The sequence below is a fragment of the Mangifera indica genome, chromosome 6 (assembly GCF_011075055.1).
Source record: "Mangifera indica cultivar Alphonso chromosome 6, CATAS_Mindica_2.1, whole genome shotgun sequence".
NCBI lineage: Eukaryota > Viridiplantae > Streptophyta > Magnoliopsida > Sapindales > Anacardiaceae > Mangifera > Mangifera indica.
Window position 1 is genome coordinate 1645082 of NC_058142.1, and position 18396 is coordinate 1663477.

Genomic DNA, 18396 nt, shown 5'->3' on the forward strand with positions numbered 1-18396 from the left:
TTAAAATTAGCAAGCGTGACTATTTGTGATAAGATCTATATTTTCTACAATTAAATAATTGTTATATAATATTTATTTAGATGTCAATTCATTAATTTTTAATTATTTTATGAATTAAAAAATTAAGGTGGGCCAGGCGGTAAAAGCTTAGGGAGGCCCATTTTGGATCCTATTTCTCAAATGGGCTCACACAATTCTATGGGCTGCTTCAAATCCGTTTGAGCGAAACAAACAAAAAACATAATAGAAAATGAAAGAGGAAATTTTTAGTTACGACAAATTCCAAATCCGCAGTTTACAAGAAGTGAAGAAACTTTAAGTTGGAGTTTCATTATTCTTCTTACTCGTCTGTCAGATCTGAATTGCTTCTGCGATTAACCAGAATGGATGCTTTGAGGAGACAGGCCAGTAAGTTCAAAGAACAAGTTGCCAAGCAACAACAGGTCGTATATCTTCTTAATTATGTTATGAATTCTCGTTTTGATATTGGATAGTAGTCAGTCCTCTGTTTGGTTGCTGAGATAATTTAGAATGAGAAAATTATATCTGCAGTTTAGTTATGCCTTTTTTCCGAGTTTCGTTAGAGGGTAAATGTCTGTAAACTTTATGCGATTATGAATGAAATAGAATGTGGAACTTTTAATGTGGATGTAATTTATTTTATACTGCAAACTGGAAGTGAGATGTCAGTTGAAGAAACTTATGGATCTAAGAAATATTGGATTTGTTAAGGCGTGCCTTAGTGCCACACGTTAAGCTCTGTGGAAATGTGACCTGATGCAATTTTTATTTTGGAAAATAAAGGGATAAATCATGCTGAATGAAGTTTAAGCTACCTAGTATTTCTTAAAATATATATTCTGCTTTTAGTTTAACTTGAATATGCTTTAACTTTTAATTGTAAGTCTGTGTAGTTGGTTTTTGTTTTGCAAATTTATGTTATTTCTAGTTGCATTTTTCGATAAAAGAAAATTGAAAGTTATCTGTTGCTTTGTTTATTTATTTATATGCTTCAATTCCAGGCTGTAATAAAGCAACTTGGTGGGACGGGTTATGAAAGCTCAGATGTAATGGTTATTGATGAGGCTGAGTTCCATAGACATCAACAGCTGGACAAACTGTACAAGTCCACTCGTAGAGCAAGGGTAGAGATGCATTTTTTGTTATAAATATGTTCTCTTAAGATTGAAGATTGGGGATAATATTCTTTGGATTTCCTTTTTCAAAATTATAACTGATTGGTTATGGATATGATGTTGAATTGATATCTGGACATGACTTGACTGTGTTATGATGCCTTACTTCACTATTTCTCTAAAACTAGGACTGGATTTGAGCAAAGCAGAGTTCAAGTTCAGCTCGCTTTAATGGAGCCAAGCTCAAACTCGAGCTTGTTTCGAAGATGTTTGAGCTCGTCTTGTTTGAGAGGGGCTTAACTCGAATTCAGTGTGATTTCAAACTTGATTTGATATTAAAACGATGTCGTTTTGATGTGTATTGTTCAAAACGACATCGTTTAGTCTATTCATATAAAAAATTTCAAGCTCGTGAGCTTTATGAGCTGAACACTCTGAAGCTCGAGTTTGAAAATATTAAACTCTCAGACTCGAACTTGAAATTGCTTGAGTTGAGCTTATTTTGACCTCGTTTGAGCCGAACTTGAACTAGCTCGAGTTGAATTCAACCTTATTTGAAACTCTCGTTTTGTCTTCTCTTCAGAACAAAACTATAATTGTTACATTGATGTTCTTAATGTATATATGCACCTTTCAGGAATTCCAGAGGGAGCTTGTTAAAGCTGGAGAAACATTTGCAGCCATAGGGTATAGGCATATTGAAGCAGGTGAAATATCAATTTATACTCTATGCAATTGCAATGTGCTTCATAAGGGAATATAATATTGGGTTGCTAACTTGCTATGACTATGCAAATGTCTTTGATTGCTTTAGTTTTGCTGACAATACATTTCTAACTATTTTTTGAACTTTATGGTGGTTAGGAACCAAGTTGTCTGAGGATTGCTGCAAATATGGAGCAGAGAACAATCAGAACATCAATGAAAACGTTCTCGCTAAGGCTGCAGCCATATATGGTGATGCTCGCAAGCATGTAGAAAAAGAGCAAGAAGACTTTAACAGACTACTGTCTTCACAGGTTATCTTCTACTAAGTTGTTTGTTTGAAATCTTCTATCCCATATATTTAAATCATATAAAATTACAGTTCAAAGACTGAGATTATAAATTGTCTTGGATTTCCTTGAGATGATTGTAGGTTCAGATTTTGTTTTGAGGTTATCACCCTCTCATTCTAAAAATTGATATTTTACCTGTGCAGCCATGCGTTCTGTTTTTGCAGTGATAATTCTGTTGTTGGCTAAACCATAAAAGTTGATGTTTTGGATTATTTCTGTCAGTTTTTGATTGCATGTTTTAAATATTAAGTCCAAAATGGGCTAATTGAACAATCAGTATTGGACTTAAATAAAACTTACACATATTAATTACATCCAGGAGGGTTGGCTTCTAGCCTATATATAGTATAGTTTAGGCTTGCATAGCGGCCAGTAGTTTTCTTAAAGCAGTTAATGTGAAGGCTACCTCTACATGGACCAAACAAGGGATTGAAATTTTGGTGCAGATATTTTAAGCTCTTGAAAACCAGTGAAAAATGTTATTTCTGGCATACATTATAGTTTCATCGAGTTTTTCTAATTAGGAAAATAAAAACCTTATATATATAGTGTCCACCAATCACTGCACTTGAAGAAAATGTATTTGTTGTATGAGCTAGTAATGTAATGCATGAAAGAAAAATAGGTATTTGTTACTCTAATTTTTCCATAGCTGAAGAATTCTTTTAGAATATGATGATTTTTAGGTTAGCAGACAGATTTGGTGTTTATATATTCATGCTTTTAGTACCTGGGCACAGTTAGCTTACTGCTTCACTTCGATCATACTTAGGATACAGCTAATTAATTATGAATGCTTGTCAAAGTTTCTATGGAAACTAGATTTGTTATATCCATTTATAAATAATGACAAGGAGGGGAATATTTTTTCTTTGTTTTCAGTTTTTGGATCCCTTGAGAGCAATGACAACTAGTACTCCTTTGGAAGATGCTCGTCATCTTGCACAACGTTATGCACGGATGAGACAGGAAGCAGAGTTACAGGTAATAAAATGATGAAAATCCTGTAAGTCGATTTCATGTTATTTTGGTAGTCATTGTCTGTAATCCTCACTTCATGCTTCCTACTCATTCTTTGCTGTGGAAACTCATACACATGTTGAATACAAAAAGCAAACAGGCATCAGAGATATCTAGAAGACAAATACGAGTAAAGGAGGCTCCAATTCCTGAAAACGTTGCAAAGTTGCATGCGGCCGAATTGAAGATGCAGGAACTGAAAGCAAACATGGCAGTTCTGGGTAAAGAAGCTGCTGCTGCCCTTTCTGCTATTGAAGCACAGCAGCAAAGACTGACTTTTCAGAGGCTTGTAGGAATGGTACCTAGGAAAACACTTGCCAATCAGAAGTTTTAGTGTTAAAGCATGTTGTCCTTAATGGTTTTGTTGATATTTGAGTTTAAACTTTTGGTTTTGAAGGTTGAAGGAGAAAAAAATTACCATTTACGAATTGCTGCTATTCTTGGAGATGTTGAGGCTGAGGTTAGTCACAGGTTTCTTGGCTTCCAATAAGAAAAAGAAAAATCATTTATTCCATTTTAGCCTCATAGGCTTATGTTTGGGTGTGTTACTTTTGCAGATGGTATCAGAGAAACAGCGTAAAGAGTCTGCTCCTCCTGTGATTCCATCAGAGACCTCCTCAGAGAAAACAGTGTACTTCTTGGCAGAAGTAAGTTTCTTTATCCTTCCATTGTGCTTTTAAGAGTAAGCTTCCATGTTTTCAGGAAAGAAGTTCTGTATAAATATTTTAGACCTGAATATTTATTTTAGACCTGAATATTATATCTTTAATATTCATATTGAATGGAATCCAAAGGTTCAAGGCTCAGCTATTATAGGCATGACTAACAGCTAAAAACTTTGCGTGTTGATCGTAAGTATGAAAATCCCACAAGTTTTGAAATAAAGGATGGTTAAATCAAGTGGTCCGCTTGGAATGTAACACCTTGTGAGTTATCGGAATGTTGAGATGATTTGTTTTAAGACTTTGATTTTGATTAAAGGTCTATGGGTTGTTGGTAGATTATTTCATGTTTTCAGAAGATATAAGCTATTGGTTTTTATAAGAGGCCATCAAAATCATAGGATTCTGCTAAAAAAATGCCAACTTTATGCTTTAGAGAGTATTCATCCATAGTGTAGTGGAAGCTGCGGCACATATATGATGCTTCTTATTGCATTTTTTAAATATTTTGCTTCACCTTTTTTGCAGGCAATGCATCCTTTCACTGCTGCATCTGAGAAGGAACTGAGCTTGACAGTAGGGGACTATGTTGTTGTTCGAAAGGTTTGTTAAAACTTAGTTTCATATTAGTGGCGTTCCATTTAATCTATTGGTAGATCTGGGGTATGAAAAGTCACACATTGAACAGAGCTTAAAATAAAACAATAAATTGATAAATTGTTCATAAACTTTCTACACATAAAAATGTGCAAGGCTGTTTCCCTATTTCATTTGTTGGCTAGCTTGTGATTCATCCACCATTGGAAGTTTGCGTTACATGTAAACTGTTCAATGGGTGAATTAATTTATTATTCTTTTATGTTTGTCTCTTACAGTTTTCTTGGCATCTCATTAATCATTATGTGAAACAATGATTACTGTCTCTCTCTTGCTTGTTGTTACAAGTGTCTTTTCTGGATTTGACAAGCGTCGTTTCTGGAGTTGATGGGTTTTTCCTTTCTTGCAGCTGGCAAGTTGAAGATGTCTAATTGTTATCAAACTTAAAAAACTTTCTCCCTAATAACCCCAAGAAAGTGTGTTTAATTTTTGGTTCAGCACCAAGAAATACATGTCAATGAATTTATTTTATTCTTCTTGACTAATTTCTTTTTTATTTTCCACTTTCAGTGTCTGCATGCCATAATCACAAAAAGGAATAAATACCTACTTAATGAATGTCAAACTTAATTTAGATGCTCATTTTATTGGAAAAGAAATAAGATTGGGAGTATGTCGATGTTTTATTTGGATTTTGACACACCTTGAACTTGCTCGTTCAGGGTTGTTAATTCTTTGTATCTGTACGCAGGTGAGTGCGTCTGGATGGTCAGAAGGAGAATGTAAAGGTGTAGCGGGGTGGTTTCCAACAGCATATGTGGAGAAGCGTCAGAGACTTCCCACTGAAGCTTACTAGTTTGTACTCGAGTGTTCATCTGAAAATCTGATTTGAGTTTGAGTCTTTTTGTCTTTTGAATTATGTAATTAAATGAATCTTATTTTCTAGGAATTGTGCCATTTGTTGTCTTACAAAATTTTCATTGTCATGCCTCTATTTCAAGGACACACTATTTATCATGGTCAGGTGTTTATATTCTTTTATTTAATTTTGAAGGCAGTATTAGTGTTCAACAGAATAATGCTTTGTTAAGTTGTAAAAGATTTTTTCTATCTGTGCCGTGCTAAAGATTTGTACGGAGAACTGAGTCTGCATGGTATGTGTATGGTTAACAGAGAACCCAGCACCATGGATTTCAATGTCTACATCTATTTATTAAAATCTCTATATATAGATGAGGAGAGTTACAAAATTATTTGGTGCGGGAGCATACTGGCAATCGCCCACCTACAATTGCCTGAGAATTTATAATCTCTCTAAATTTCAGGTGATTCTTCCTTTCTCTAATGCTGCCTGCAGGTGCAAACCTTCCCTATCAGTTAAAGTCTGCAAAGGAAGCTGAGCTTCTCATACAGTTCAACAATTTGTCGTCTCATGATGCACCCATATGAAGCACAACCAACGATGCATAAACTCCTGGTATTTTCATTAGTTCATCATGTCTTCCGTTCTCTGCAATCATGCCATTCTTAACAACAGCAATTGTGTCTGCATTTTTTATGGAGGTAAGGCGATGAGCAACAATTACTGTCGTTCTGTTATCCATCACACTATCTAATGCATCTTGTACTACATGTTCTGACTCTGCATCTAGTGCACTTGTTGCCTTATCGAGCAAAAGTATTTTAGGATTCTTTAGTACAGCTCTTGCTATGGCAATCCTTTGTTTTTGCCCACCAGATAGCTGTTCACCCCTTTCTCCTTTGTTGGTGTCGTAACCTTGTGGCAGTGCAGATATAAATTGATGTGCATTTGATGCCTTTGTTGCTGCAATGATCTCATCTTCTGTAGTCGCTCCGTGTTTGCCCTAGGCAGTGTTCTGGCGGATGGTTTCATTGAATAGTTTTGGCTCTTGGCTGACCAATCCCATCTGTTGTCTCAACCAACTTAGTTGGAACTTTTCTATTTCTACGTCTAAAAATATTTGGCCAGAATCCGGAGTGTAAAATCTCTCTATAAGGCTTATCACAGTCGACTTTCTGCTACCACTCTCTCCAACAAGAGCCAGAGTCTGCAGAGAGATCCAAACCTTAGAGGATGACCGATGATATGCAAACAAAATAACCATATTGCTTTTGTGGAGTTGGGAATTGAATACCTTCCCAGAAGGGATGCTCAAGCTCAAGTCTTGGAAAATTTGAACATCCGGTCTTCTTGGATATTTGAAACTGACATGTCGAAGTTCAATATGGCCTTGAATACTAGTCAGCGTCATGCCCTTGTTACTGCTGGAGTCAATTCTAGGCTTACTGTCAATAATTTCAAACATTGAAGCTGCTGAATTCTTAGCTTTGTTGGTGTCAGGAGCCACGGAAGTGGAGTTGGAGACACCAACGGCTGAAATTGAGAATGTGAAGAGAACCTGCACAACCGTCCTTATTCAGATTCCTATAAGGTAGGAGAAGAAAAGAATCTAACAGAATAGAATAGCCAGTACCTTGAAAAGTTCTCCAAATGTTGCTTTACCTTTTTGCACAAGCAATGAACCAATATAGAAGCAGAATGCGTTTGTACAGAAGAGCACAGCGAATGAAAAGCCGAAACCTGCACCACTTACAAGTCCGAAGCGGACTCCATGCTTCTTGGGACCTTCACATTTTTGTTGATACAAATCCATCATTTTTTCCTCCGCACAGTATGAGGCAACAGTTCGTATACTGCCAACTGCATCATTCGCTACCTGACTTGCTTCTTCATACATTCGCTGCGAATATACATCCTCAACATCTTAAAAATACACTCAGATAAGATGAAAAAAGTACCATGTAAAGGCTAACACTTTTGTGTTTGCTGCAAATCCCTTCATAAATTTTGCTTGAAGAGCTCCTTCAATGAGCATGAATGGTGATACTGCTAAAATTATGAAAGCCAACATCCAGTTAGCTGTGAAGGCTATGACCAGCCCTGCTGTGATTGTTGCCATGTTCTGGACGATTAGCGCTGAGGCATCACCAACAATGCTTCGAATTGTAGAAGCATCAGTTGATAGCCTTGCACCAATTGCACCATTGCAAAGTGAATATAAAATTGTAAGTTAGAGAAGCATCAATTTGCAGCATATGAAGCTTTAATTTTATCTTACCTTGAATGTGCTGGATCATCAAACCAACTGATCTCCTGGTGCACAACTTTTTCAAATGTCATGGTTCGACTACGTTTTATTAGTCTCCAGCAATTCCGAGGAAGTAATTCTGCAAAGGAGCAACGACAAAAATGATGGCACCCAAACCAACATACAGAAACTGATCTCCTGGTGCACAACTTTTTCAAATGTCATGGTTCGACCACGTTTTATTAGTCTCCAGCAATTCCGAGGAAGTAATTCTGCAAAGGAGTAACGACAAAAATGATGGCACCCAAACCAACATACAGAAGTGCCCAGAACCGAGAATCCTTCCGCAGCTGATCTGGTGGCTTGAAGAACATGGCAATGGATGATGAGATTAAGAAACCAAATACAGGTAAGACTACGCCTTGCATTGATGCAGCCACTGACCCAATCAATAAATGTAGAGCCTCAGGTTTGTTCATGCTGGCCAATCTCATGATGGAAACATTCTGTTTATTCTCACCATCCGTCGGACTATTTTCACCTTTCTCCTCGTCTCCCTGTTTGGTCTCGTATACACTTTGGAAACTATAGGAGTGCCGGCTACCTGATGAACCTATACTTGGTGATATCCTCCTAGAGCTTCCAGACCTTGTCATGGATTTATCAGTTTTATTTCCAGTAATAACTCTATCATCTTCAGATTCTTTAACTCCTTCTTGCAGGCAAACGAGCTGCGAATAACCCCACTCTGGATCTTTTATCAACTCATGAGTTTCTAGAAATCAAGTTTTAGAAATGAATAACTTGGTGAGCATTTTGAAACATCTGAAATTGGAAAGCAGTTTCAGTGTTGCTACCTTTCTCCACCAACTTTCCCTGATGCACCACAGCTATCATATCAGCATTTCTGATGGTTGTCAAACGATGTGCAACTATCACAGATGTCCGATTTTCATAACTCTATCCAATGCATGTTCGACAACGTGTTTGGATTCGGTATCCAGTGCACTTGTTGCTTCATCTAGAAGAAGGATTTTTGGGTTCTTTAAAATGGCCCTATCAATTGCAAGTCTTTGCTTTTGCCCTCCAGATAGATGAGTTCCATGCTCACCTACCATTGTGTTGAGCCCCTGTCAAATTAATGGTGAATATAATTGAAGTCAAGTGCAAGGTAAGATTGAATAAACTTTTCATTCTCCTGAGAAGATGGGTTTACCTGGGGCAGTTTGTCGATAAATTTTGCTGCATTAGCAAGCTCAATTGCATTTCTAATCTCCTCATCAATTGCCTTCTCCTTCCCATAAGCTATATTCTCCTTCATTGTAGTTGCAAACAAAATAGCTTCCTGACTAACGAGCCCAATCTGCAGCCTTATCCATTTGCGTTGAAACTCCTTCAAATTAAAACCATCTATAAGCACTTCACTTGTTTCAGGATCATAGAACCTCTCCAAAAGGTTGATGACTGTTGACTTCCCACTTCCACTTTGCCCAACTAAAGCTGCTGTTGTACCACTGGGAACATACAGTGAGAATCCTGAAAAGATCTGCACTGCTGGTCTGGCAGGGTATCTAAAATAAACATCTTTGAGTTCAATTGCACCTTGGATCCTATCCAATGTGAGCCCACTCATGTCATAGACATCGATGACTGGTGTGTGTTTTATTGTTTTGAACATCTTATATGCAGCAGCTTGCCCTGCTGCAAATGCATTTATACTTGGGGATGTCTGACCAAGTGATCTAGTGCATTTGTTGGAAGTTAGTGTTGAAGCTATGAAGCAGTGAAGTTGGCTGCTGAAAATTCTGCACTTTTTTTTGAAGATGGTTCTGGTGCAGAAAGCTGAAGATGATATGGATTATTTTCTGCAGCCTTTAAAATGGTGACAAACTTCCTTAACCATTTTGTAATGTTTTTAGTTAGAATGCTACCAAACTAAATTGTATTTGTTATGTTAGGTGTACTTTGACTTAAAGTTTGGTTAGCTTGTAAGAATTTGTGTGGATAAGCTTAATTTAAGCTGCTTTTGTATAGGGGTTAGGAAAGCTATGTAAATATACATGTATGGCAAAGAAATGACATGTTTTTCAGTCACAAAAACAGAAGAAAAACAGACCTCCGTTCCAGCTCTCTGTTTTCTCCTCTGTTTTTTCATTTTTCTTGCTTTCTTTGCTTCCAGATCTCCATTAAAAAATTAACAATTGGTATCAGAGCCTTCAGTTCTTTGTAAAGACCTGTGCCAAGGAAGAAGTTTGAAGAAAAGGAGAAGAAATTGAGCACACAAACCATGGCCTCAAGCAGTTTTACAGGGGTATCTGCACCAGTTTTTTCTGGTGAAAATTATGCAGCATGGGCAGTGAAAATGAAAGCCTATTTAAGAGCTTTTGATTTGTGGGATGTGGTTGAGATAGATAAGCAACCAAATCCACTGCCAGAAAACCCAACACTGAATCAAATCAAGCATCATTCTGAAGAAGTGGCTAAGAGATACAAAGTTTTGTCTTGTATCCATTCTGCAGTTTCAGAGGTGATGTTTACAAAGATCATGGCTTGTGAGACAGCAAAGGAAGCATGGGATAAGTTGAGATTGGAATTCCATGGAAGTGACAAATCAAAGCAAATGTAAATTTTCAATTTGAAAAGGGAATTTGCTTTGCTTAGAATGAAAGATGGTGAATCAATTAAAGACTACATTGATAGGCTAATGAAAATTGTGAACCAGTTGACTCTTCTTGGAGAGGTGATTTCTGAAAATAAGGTTGTGGAGCAAGTATTGGTGAGTTTGCCAGAAAAATTTGAGGCAAAGATCTCATCTTTGGAAGATTCAAAAGACATAAGCACCATGACAATTTCAGAACTTTCAAACTCTTTACAAACTGTGGAATTGAGACAAGCTTTCAGAGATGGAGTCATAATATCTGAAGGAGCTTTTGTTGCAAACCAAACAACAAAAATACATGCTGGTTCCAGTTCAAATAAGCAGCAATTCGGCAAGAAAGGCAAAGAAAAGAAGGAGAGCTTTGATAGAAGACAAAAAGGGAAGAAAGGTAGATTTCCACCCTGCCAATATTGTAAAAAAACCAGCTATACAGAGAGGTACTGCTGGTATAGACCTGAAATACAATGTAGAGGGTGTAAAGAATTTGGTCATATGGAGAAAGTTTGCAAGAACAAAGGTAAAACAAATCAGCAGCAAGCTCAAGTTGCTGAAAAGTTACAGGAGAAGGAAGAGCAACCTGAAGAGCAATTGTTTATAGCAGGCTGCTATGAAGCTCAAGTCCATTCTCAAACCTGGTTATTGGACAGTGGATGCACCGACCATATGACTTCAGATGAAAGCCTTTTTGTCAACATGAAGAAGAGCAGAATCTCTAGAGTAAAAATTGGAAATGGAGATTTTTTGCAAGTGAAAGGAGTTGGTACAGTTTCTATCACTACATCATCAGGTACAAAAATGATTAATGATGTTTTGTTTGTGCCTGGTATAGCTCTTAACTTATTGAGTATTAGTCAAATGCTAGAGAAGAATTACTCCTTAAAATTTGACAATAAAAAATGTCATGTGCATGACTCAAAAAGAGTAGAATTAATGGTGGTAAATATGATGCATAGAAGTTTTTGCTTAGAGCTAAATGAGTTGAATGCTCAAGCACTTGTTAGTAGTGATCAAGAGTCAATTAAGTGGCATAAAAGACTAGGCCACTTTCATGAAAAAGGGCTCAAACTTTTGTATGAAAGAGAGCTCACTCTTGGAGTGCCAAAGGTGGCAATGATGAAAGGAGTATGTGAAGCTTGTTAATTAGGCAAGCAAACAAGACTCTCATTCTCAAATAATGAAGCATGGAGGGCCAAGGAGAAGCTGCAGTTAGTACACACTGATGTGTGTGGCCCCATGACAGAAAATTCCTTAAATGGCAGTAGGTATTTTGTTTTATTTATTGATGATCTAAGTAGAATGTGCTGGGTTTACTTCATTAAGCTGAAATCTGAATTTTAAGAGACTTGTAGAGAATAAAAGTGGATGCAAAATAAGAATGGTAAGGAGTGATAATGGAGGGGAATATACCAGTGAAAAATTCAGAAAAATTTGCATGGAAAATGGCATTAAACATCAACTCACAACTCCTTACAGCCCTCAGCAAAATGGGGTGAGTGAGAGGAAGAATAGGACTGTGATGGAAATGGCAAGATGTCTTTTGTTTGAAGCTAATTTGCCAAAAAGCTTTTGGGCAGAAGCTGTGAATACAACAGTGCATTTACTCAACAAATTACCAACAAAAGCCTAGAAGGAAATGACACCTTATGAGGCTTGGTTTGGTTCAAAGCCAAATGTGAGTTATGTGAAGATATTTGGCTGCATTTGCTGGACTTATATACCAGAAATGAAGAGAGAAAAGTTGAGTAAGAAAGCTGAATTAGACATCTTTGTTGGCTATAGTGACTTGTCAAAAGCTTATAGAGTCTATCATCCTTTAACTGGAAAAATTAGCATCCACAGAGATTTGAAATTTGATGAAGATTCAGTATGGAATTGGGAAGCCAATGAAGTTCAAGTGAAGGTGAAAAATGAGTCTAACTTGCAAAGTGAAAAGGTGGCAGAAGATAAGCTTCAAGCTAGCAGTGATGATGAAGATAAAACACCCAAAATGAGATCACTTTCTAAAATTTATAGCAGGTGTAATACAGCCATATTAGAGCCTACAACATTTGAAGAAGCATCAAGGTTTCCTAGTTGGAGGGCTGCAATGCAGGAGGAGATAAAGATGATTGAAAAAAATCAGACTTGGAAGCTTGTAAAGAGACCTCCTAATAAGCATATAATAGGTGTTAAATGGGTGTACAGAACAAAAATGAATGCTGATGGTTCTGTAAACAAACTAAAGGCAAGACTTGTAGTGAAAGGGTTTGCTCAAAAGGAAGGTGAAGACTACTCTGAAACCTTTGCTCCTGTTGCAAGGTTTGACACCATTAAACTCCTTATTGCATTAGCAGCACAAAAAGGTTGGAATCTTTACCAACTTGATGTTAAATCAGCATTTCTCAATGGTGATTTAAGTGAAGAAGTGCACATTGAGCAAGCTCCTGGATTTGTAAAGAAAGGTGAAGAAAATAAAGTGTGCCTACTTAGAAAGGCCTTGTATGGCCTAAAACAAGCTCCAAGAGCCTGGTATAGCAAGGTGAATGCATACTTGCTGAAGCTTGGCTTTGTAAAGAGCTTAAATGAGGCTACATTATATGTGAAATTTGTTGAAGAAAATGTGCTAATTGTATCCATTTACGTGGATGATCTTCTGGTCACAGGAAGCAATGAAGAATTGATTGCTTGGTTGAAATTGGAGATGCAGAATGCATTCGAAATGACAGATTTGGGAAAGCTCAGCTTCTTTTTGGGAATTGAAGTAATTCAATCTGATGTTGGGATCTTTATTGGTCAAGAAAAATATGCAAAGGAGATATTGAGAAGGTTTGGCATGGAAAATGCAAAAGGAGTTGACAATCCTTTAGTGCTAAACCAGAAGCTGGAAAAGAATGATGGATTTCTGGAGGTTGAACCATCTGTTTATAGAAGCTTGGTAGGTTGTTTGCTTTATCTAACAGCAACTAGACCAGATATAGTGTATGCCACAAGTTTGCTTTCCAGGTTTATGCAAAAGCCAAGCCAACAACATTTCAAAACAGCCAAAAGGGTACTTAGATATGTCAAAAATACAGCAGATCTTGGAATTTTTTATAACAGAAAATTGAAGCTGAATTTATGTGGCTTTGTTGATAGTGATTGGGGTGGTTCAATTGATGACTTTAAAAACACTTCTGGTTACATATTTTTTCTTGGATCAGGTGTTATATGCTAGAACTCTAAAAAGCAAAGTGTGGTAGCTCAGAGTACAGCAGAAGCTGAATACATAGCTGCTGCTTCAGCTGTAAATCAAACCATTTGGTTGAGAAAAATTTTAGATGATTTGCATGAAAAGCAAGTGGAAGCTACACCTATTTATTGTGATAACAAAGCTGCAGTAGCCATAACAAAAAATCCTGTTTTCCATGGTAAAACAAAGCATATTAAGATCAAGTATCATGCCATTAGACAAGCAGAAGAAGAATCAGAGGTGAGGCTAATTCACTGCAGCTCAGATGGGCAATTAGCTGACATTTTGACCAAGGCATTAAACACCAAAAGGTTTGTTCAAATGAGAAAGAAGTTGGGAATGATAAGCAAGTTTGTCAAGGAGGAGTGTTGAAGCTATGAAGCAGTGAAGTTGGCTGCTGAAAATTCTGCACTTTTTTTTGAAGATGGTTCTGGTGCAGAAAGCTGAAGATGATATGGATTATTTTCTGCAGCCTTTAAAATGGTGACAAACTTTCTTAACCATTTTGTAATGTTTTTAGTTAGAATGCAACCAAACTAAATTGTATTTGTTATGTTAGGTGTACTTTGACTTAAAGTTTGGTTAGCTTGTAAGAATTTGTGTGGATAAGCTTAATTTAAGCTGCTTTTGTACAGGGGTTAGGAAAGCTATGTAAATATACATGTATGGCAAAGAAATGACATGTTTTTCAGTCACAAAAACAGAAGAAAAACAGACCTCCGTTCCAGCTCTCTGTTTTCTCCTCTGTTTTTTCATTTTTCTTGCTTTCTTTGCTTCCAGATCTCCATTAAAAAATCAACAGTTAGTTCAGACTCAAAGTGCAGGTACAATAATTGATGAATTTAGAGTTGCATGTTAGATTATAGACTTACATTCCCCCCATCGTGATTGCCATTATAATGTTGATAATATCTCCATCAGCATATCCTTTTTCTATGATCAATTTGGATCCATACCATACAGCTAGTCCATCAGTGCCAAGCACAATAAGCATGAGTACACCAATTCCTGCACCTGAGGCCAGCCCTTGTTGAATGCAAGCCTTGTATGCCACTTCAATCTTGCTTTTATATTTTTCCAGTGCTAGCTTCTCCCCGGTAAAGGATGCAACCTAGCACAGTTAAAAAGGAATTAACAATAGAGTAAGTTTGAAAATATTGATGATTCATTGATTGGGTGTTTTTTATCTTACTGTTCTAATGGCTCCAACTGTTTGCTCTACTGCATTTCCAGCTTCTGCGTAAGCAATCTGTCCGTGACTAGCCATTTTTGCCATCATTGCCGCCATTGCTGCTCCAGAAATGACAATAGCAGGAAGACATGAAAGCAGAACCTGTGCGAGAGCCCATCCTCTCATAATGGCGATTATGTATCCGCCGAGGAAAGCTGTGGTAAGTTGTATAAACTTGGCTACCTGTTAGAAAAGTAGTATTTTGAAGATTTAATTCTGTTACACACACGAACCATTGATGATATTTATCTGTAAAAATATACCTTTTCTCCCATGGCTTCTTGAATGAGGATTGTATCTCTAGACATTCTCCCAATGACTTCTCCTGTTGTTGTTTCAGTGTCAAAGAAGGCAATGTCTTGCCTTAATATTGTTTTCAAGTTTAAGCCTCGAATCCTTGCAGCCCGCCTTTCATCAGTCACCATCCAACATGACACCTCTGCAATACACAAGTACAAATCTGAACAAATCCATCACCAGTTAGAAACTCAGTTCAAGAGTAAAGAAGAGGGCCTTCTCAACGTACGCAGAAAGCCGGAAATCCCTGAGCCAACAGCCAGGTACACAAACTTCAATGCTGCCTGAAAATCATATATAAGATAATAAGTAATGTCATGCGCATCCAATTTTGAGTATTAAAATAATGTGTCGTTATGTGTTGTTATCCAATTATATTATGACACATCATCTAAATATTTAATTGCAAGATAATATTATTAACATCATAAACATGTAAACTTTTTTATGATTTTCTATAGTATGAAATTTGATTGAAATTTTATCTTTTTCTACGATATGGTTTGGAGATGTTCGGCCAAAAACATCGATGACATCTCTGAAAAAAAGAGTCATGATCGGCTGAGCAAGGCCAGTGGTGACGGCGGCTAATGATCCCACAATCATCAAAACAACATCCTTTTTATCGGCAAAGGTAAACAGTTTATACAGTGCCACCTTTTGAACCTCCTGATCCTTTCCTTTCTTCTCCTTTCTCTGTTCTTCATCATTTATTGCTTCCATTGATGATTCCTTCACCCAATCTCCCCTTGAATAAATTTACTATATCAAAAAACTACATCAGCCCAAAAACATTATGCATGCACGCATGCTATAATAGCTTAAACTAGAAAGAGAAAGAGAAGCCACAAAGAAACAAATGGGATTTACCAGAAAGAGAGTTATTTTATGGACATAATTTTATAATGTGTCAAGCATTCCATAGAGAGTTACTTGGCTATTTGGTTTCTTCCTACCAATATATGCTGTGTTGTACTTCTTCTGCGGCTTCTATATTTGGATTTATTTTTCTTAATTTCTATACAAATTCTTACTTTATAAGGGGATTTACAATTAAATTTGTTTACTATTTTCCATCTAAGGTATGGTGAAATCCTAAACTCTTATCTTCCAATTTTTAAAAACCTAAACACTTACCTACAATTAAATTTTCATTAAAAATTTCTGTTAAGATTAGGGGTGAAATCATTATTTATTAAAAAAATTAAAGTTTTATTAAATTTTCCTCTCCTATATTTAAAAATTTACATTTTCCTCCAATCCAAAGTTTGAAAAGTGATCAAAACCCTCTTAGGGTTTGTTTCTCTTCCTTCGATGTCGATTTCTTTTTCTCTGGCCGTTGGCCATCCTCTCTCCCCCTTTTAACTCTCCTCCAGTCTCTCTCCCTTGCCTTTTTGGCTGTCTTCGACTGGAAACGAAGATGAAACTCAGACAAAGACAGATGGTCTCTGTCTTTGTCTGAGAGGAAGACGCGTCCTCTTCATCTGAGAGACTAAGACATGCATTGATGCAGCCACTGACCCAATCAACAAATGTGGAGCCTCAGGTTTGTTCATGCTGGCCAATCTCATGATGGAAACATTCTGTTTATTCTCACCATCCATTGGACTTTTTCACCTTTCTCCTAGTCTTCCTCTTTGGTCTCGTATGCACTTTTGAAACTATAGGAGTGTCGGCTACCTGATGAACCTATACTTGGTGATATCCTCCTAGAGCTTCCAGACCTTGTCATGGATTTATCAGGTACACCAAAAATTGTATCAGTCTCATTTCCAGTACTACCTCTATCATCTTCAGATTCTTTAGCTCCTTCTTGCAGGCGAACCAGCTGCAAGTAACCCCCCTCTGGATCTTTTATCAACTGCTCATGAGTTCCTAGAAATCAAGTTTTAGAAATGAATAACTTGGTGAGCATTTTGAAACGTCTGAAATTGGAAAGCGGTTTCACTGTTGCTACCTTTCTCCACCAACATTCCCTGATGCGCCACAACCATCATATCAGCATTTCTGATAGTTGTCAATCGATGTGCAACTATCACAGTAGTCCGATTTGTTATAACTCTATTCAGTGCATGTTGGACAATGCGTTTAAATTTAGTATCCAGTGCACTTGTTGCTTCATTTAGAAGAAGGATTTTTGGGTTCTTTAAAATGGCCCTAGCAATTGCAAGTCTTTTCTTTTGCCCTCCAGATAGCTGAGTTCCATGCTCACCTACCAACCATTGTGTTAAGCCCCTGTCAAATTAACGGTGAATGCAATTGAAGTCAAGTGCAAGGTAAGATTGAATAAACTTTCCATTCTCCTAAAATTGAGGCAATTGAGACGGAAAAATGGAGATGAAACATAATCAACCGCGACAACAAGAAAGACATCAATGTTGGTAGAGGCCACATCTGACTTTTGGAAACCGATCAAGGCAAGTTTTATCATAACTATTGACTACCTATATGTGCAAATTAATGACTTTGAGATTACCATATGAACTAACATTTTATTGTTTGTGAATTTAATTTTATGAATTATAGTATTAAAGTCTATAAAATTTATTTAGCCTTATTGGTGCATAACAGCCAAACAATAAATGATATATAAGAATGATAATAAAATTTAACATATTTAATATTTTCGTAGAAACTTAGTTCTTATCATTTTTAATGGAACTGGTTGTCTTAATTTGTAATGTTAAAATAGTTTGATTGAACTATAAATTTGACCCTTGTAAATAGGTTTCTAATTAAACAACTAAATAAATAAGTCTCTAACTAGATAACAAAATCCTTTGTGAAAGAATAATTAGTCTTAATCAATTCGATAAAATTGTTTATATTGTTTATGCAGCACTCATCTGAAGTGGCCCTAAAGGTAGCTGTACTCCTCTTTCCCCTACATTGGTAACATAACCTTGTGCCAATGTAGCTATAAAATTGTGTGCATTTGATGCCTTTGTTGCTGCAATGATCTCATCTTCTGTAGTTTTACCGTGTTTGCCGTAGGCAATGTTCTGGTGGATGGTTTCAGGAGGAGTGCAACTTTCAGGAGGACATAAGCCTTGTACATATAGAGAGGTGAATTTATGAATTAATGTAAAGCCAAATAACTGTTTCCCACTAAATTTTGGTGAAATGACATTTCTGCCTTCAAAGTTTCAAAAGTTTAAATTCTCACCCATAATTTATTTTGGAGTGAATTTCGTTTGATTTTCTCATAGATGACTATTTTGTCCTTCTTGTAGTTCAGAAACTACCTGTAACAATTAATATATATGTTAAAACCTGTATTTAATCTTTGAAAATAGTGTGACTTTATCTTAATTTAAAAATTTATCACTTAAATTAAAAAAAATTTCCAAGTATAAAAAAATGCAATTCAATAGATCATATGTAAGAGAAAGGTTATTATCGACAAAATAAAGAAGAT

The 18396-nt window shown here is 36.6% G+C and overlaps 2 protein-coding genes, 1 long non-coding RNA gene and 1 pseudogene across 3 annotated transcripts; 2 read left to right on the forward strand and 2 right to left on the reverse strand.

The window, feature by feature from the left end:
* Window positions 1-256: 256 nt before the first annotated feature.
* Window positions 257-5490, forward strand: LOC123219193 (SH3 domain-containing protein 3). The gene is made up of 10 exons (XM_044640989.1): window positions 257-443; window positions 1023-1145; window positions 1774-1843; window positions 2001-2155; window positions 3077-3178; window positions 3315-3512; window positions 3612-3674; window positions 3772-3861; window positions 4405-4479; window positions 5225-5490. The coding sequence occupies exons 1-10, from the start codon at window positions 384-386 to the stop codon at window positions 5327-5329; spliced, it is 1041 nt and encodes a 346-aa protein (XP_044496924.1). The 5' UTR covers window positions 257-383; the 3' UTR covers window positions 5330-5490.
* Window positions 5491-5592: 102 nt separating this feature from the next.
* LOC123219195 lies at window positions 5593-16114 on the reverse strand (annotated as a pseudogene).
* On the forward strand, window positions 14454-18174 carry LOC123219196. Its single transcript, XR_006502827.1, has 4 exons — window positions 14454-14592; window positions 14684-14841; window positions 15022-15241; window positions 17818-18174. It is a non-coding gene; the product is annotated as an uncharacterized LOC123219196 (long non-coding RNA).
* On the reverse strand, window positions 16241-17364 carry LOC123219194 (ABC transporter B family member 9-like). Its single transcript, XM_044640990.1, has 2 exons — window positions 16936-17364; window positions 16241-16853 (listed from the first exon to the last, which is right to left on the reverse strand). The coding sequence occupies exons 1-2, from the start codon at window positions 16973-16975 to the stop codon at window positions 16603-16605; spliced, it is 291 nt and encodes a 96-aa protein (XP_044496925.1). The 5' UTR covers window positions 16976-17364; the 3' UTR covers window positions 16241-16602.
* Window positions 18175-18396: the final 222 nt, after the last annotated feature.

Coding starts and splice junctions, on each gene's coding strand:
- LOC123219193 (XM_044640989.1), top strand. CDS start 384: ATGGATGCTTTGAGGAGACAGGCCAGTAAGTTCAAAGAACAAGTTGCC. Junction 1,146..1,773: donor AGTCCACTCGTAGAGCAAGG/GTAGAGATGCAT, acceptor TGCACCTTTCAG/GAATTCCAGAGGGAGCTTGT. Junction 3,513..3,611: donor TTCAGAGGCTTGTAGGAATG/GTACCTAGGAAA, acceptor TTGGTTTTGAAG/GTTGAAGGAGAAAAAAATTA.
- LOC123219194 (XM_044640990.1), bottom strand. CDS start 16,975: ATGATGGTTGTGGCGCATCAGGGAATGTTGGTGGAGAAAG. Junction 16,854..16,935: donor GGGAATGTTGGTGGAGAAAG/GTAGCAACAGTG, acceptor CTTGATTTCTAG/GAACTCATGAGCAGTTGATA.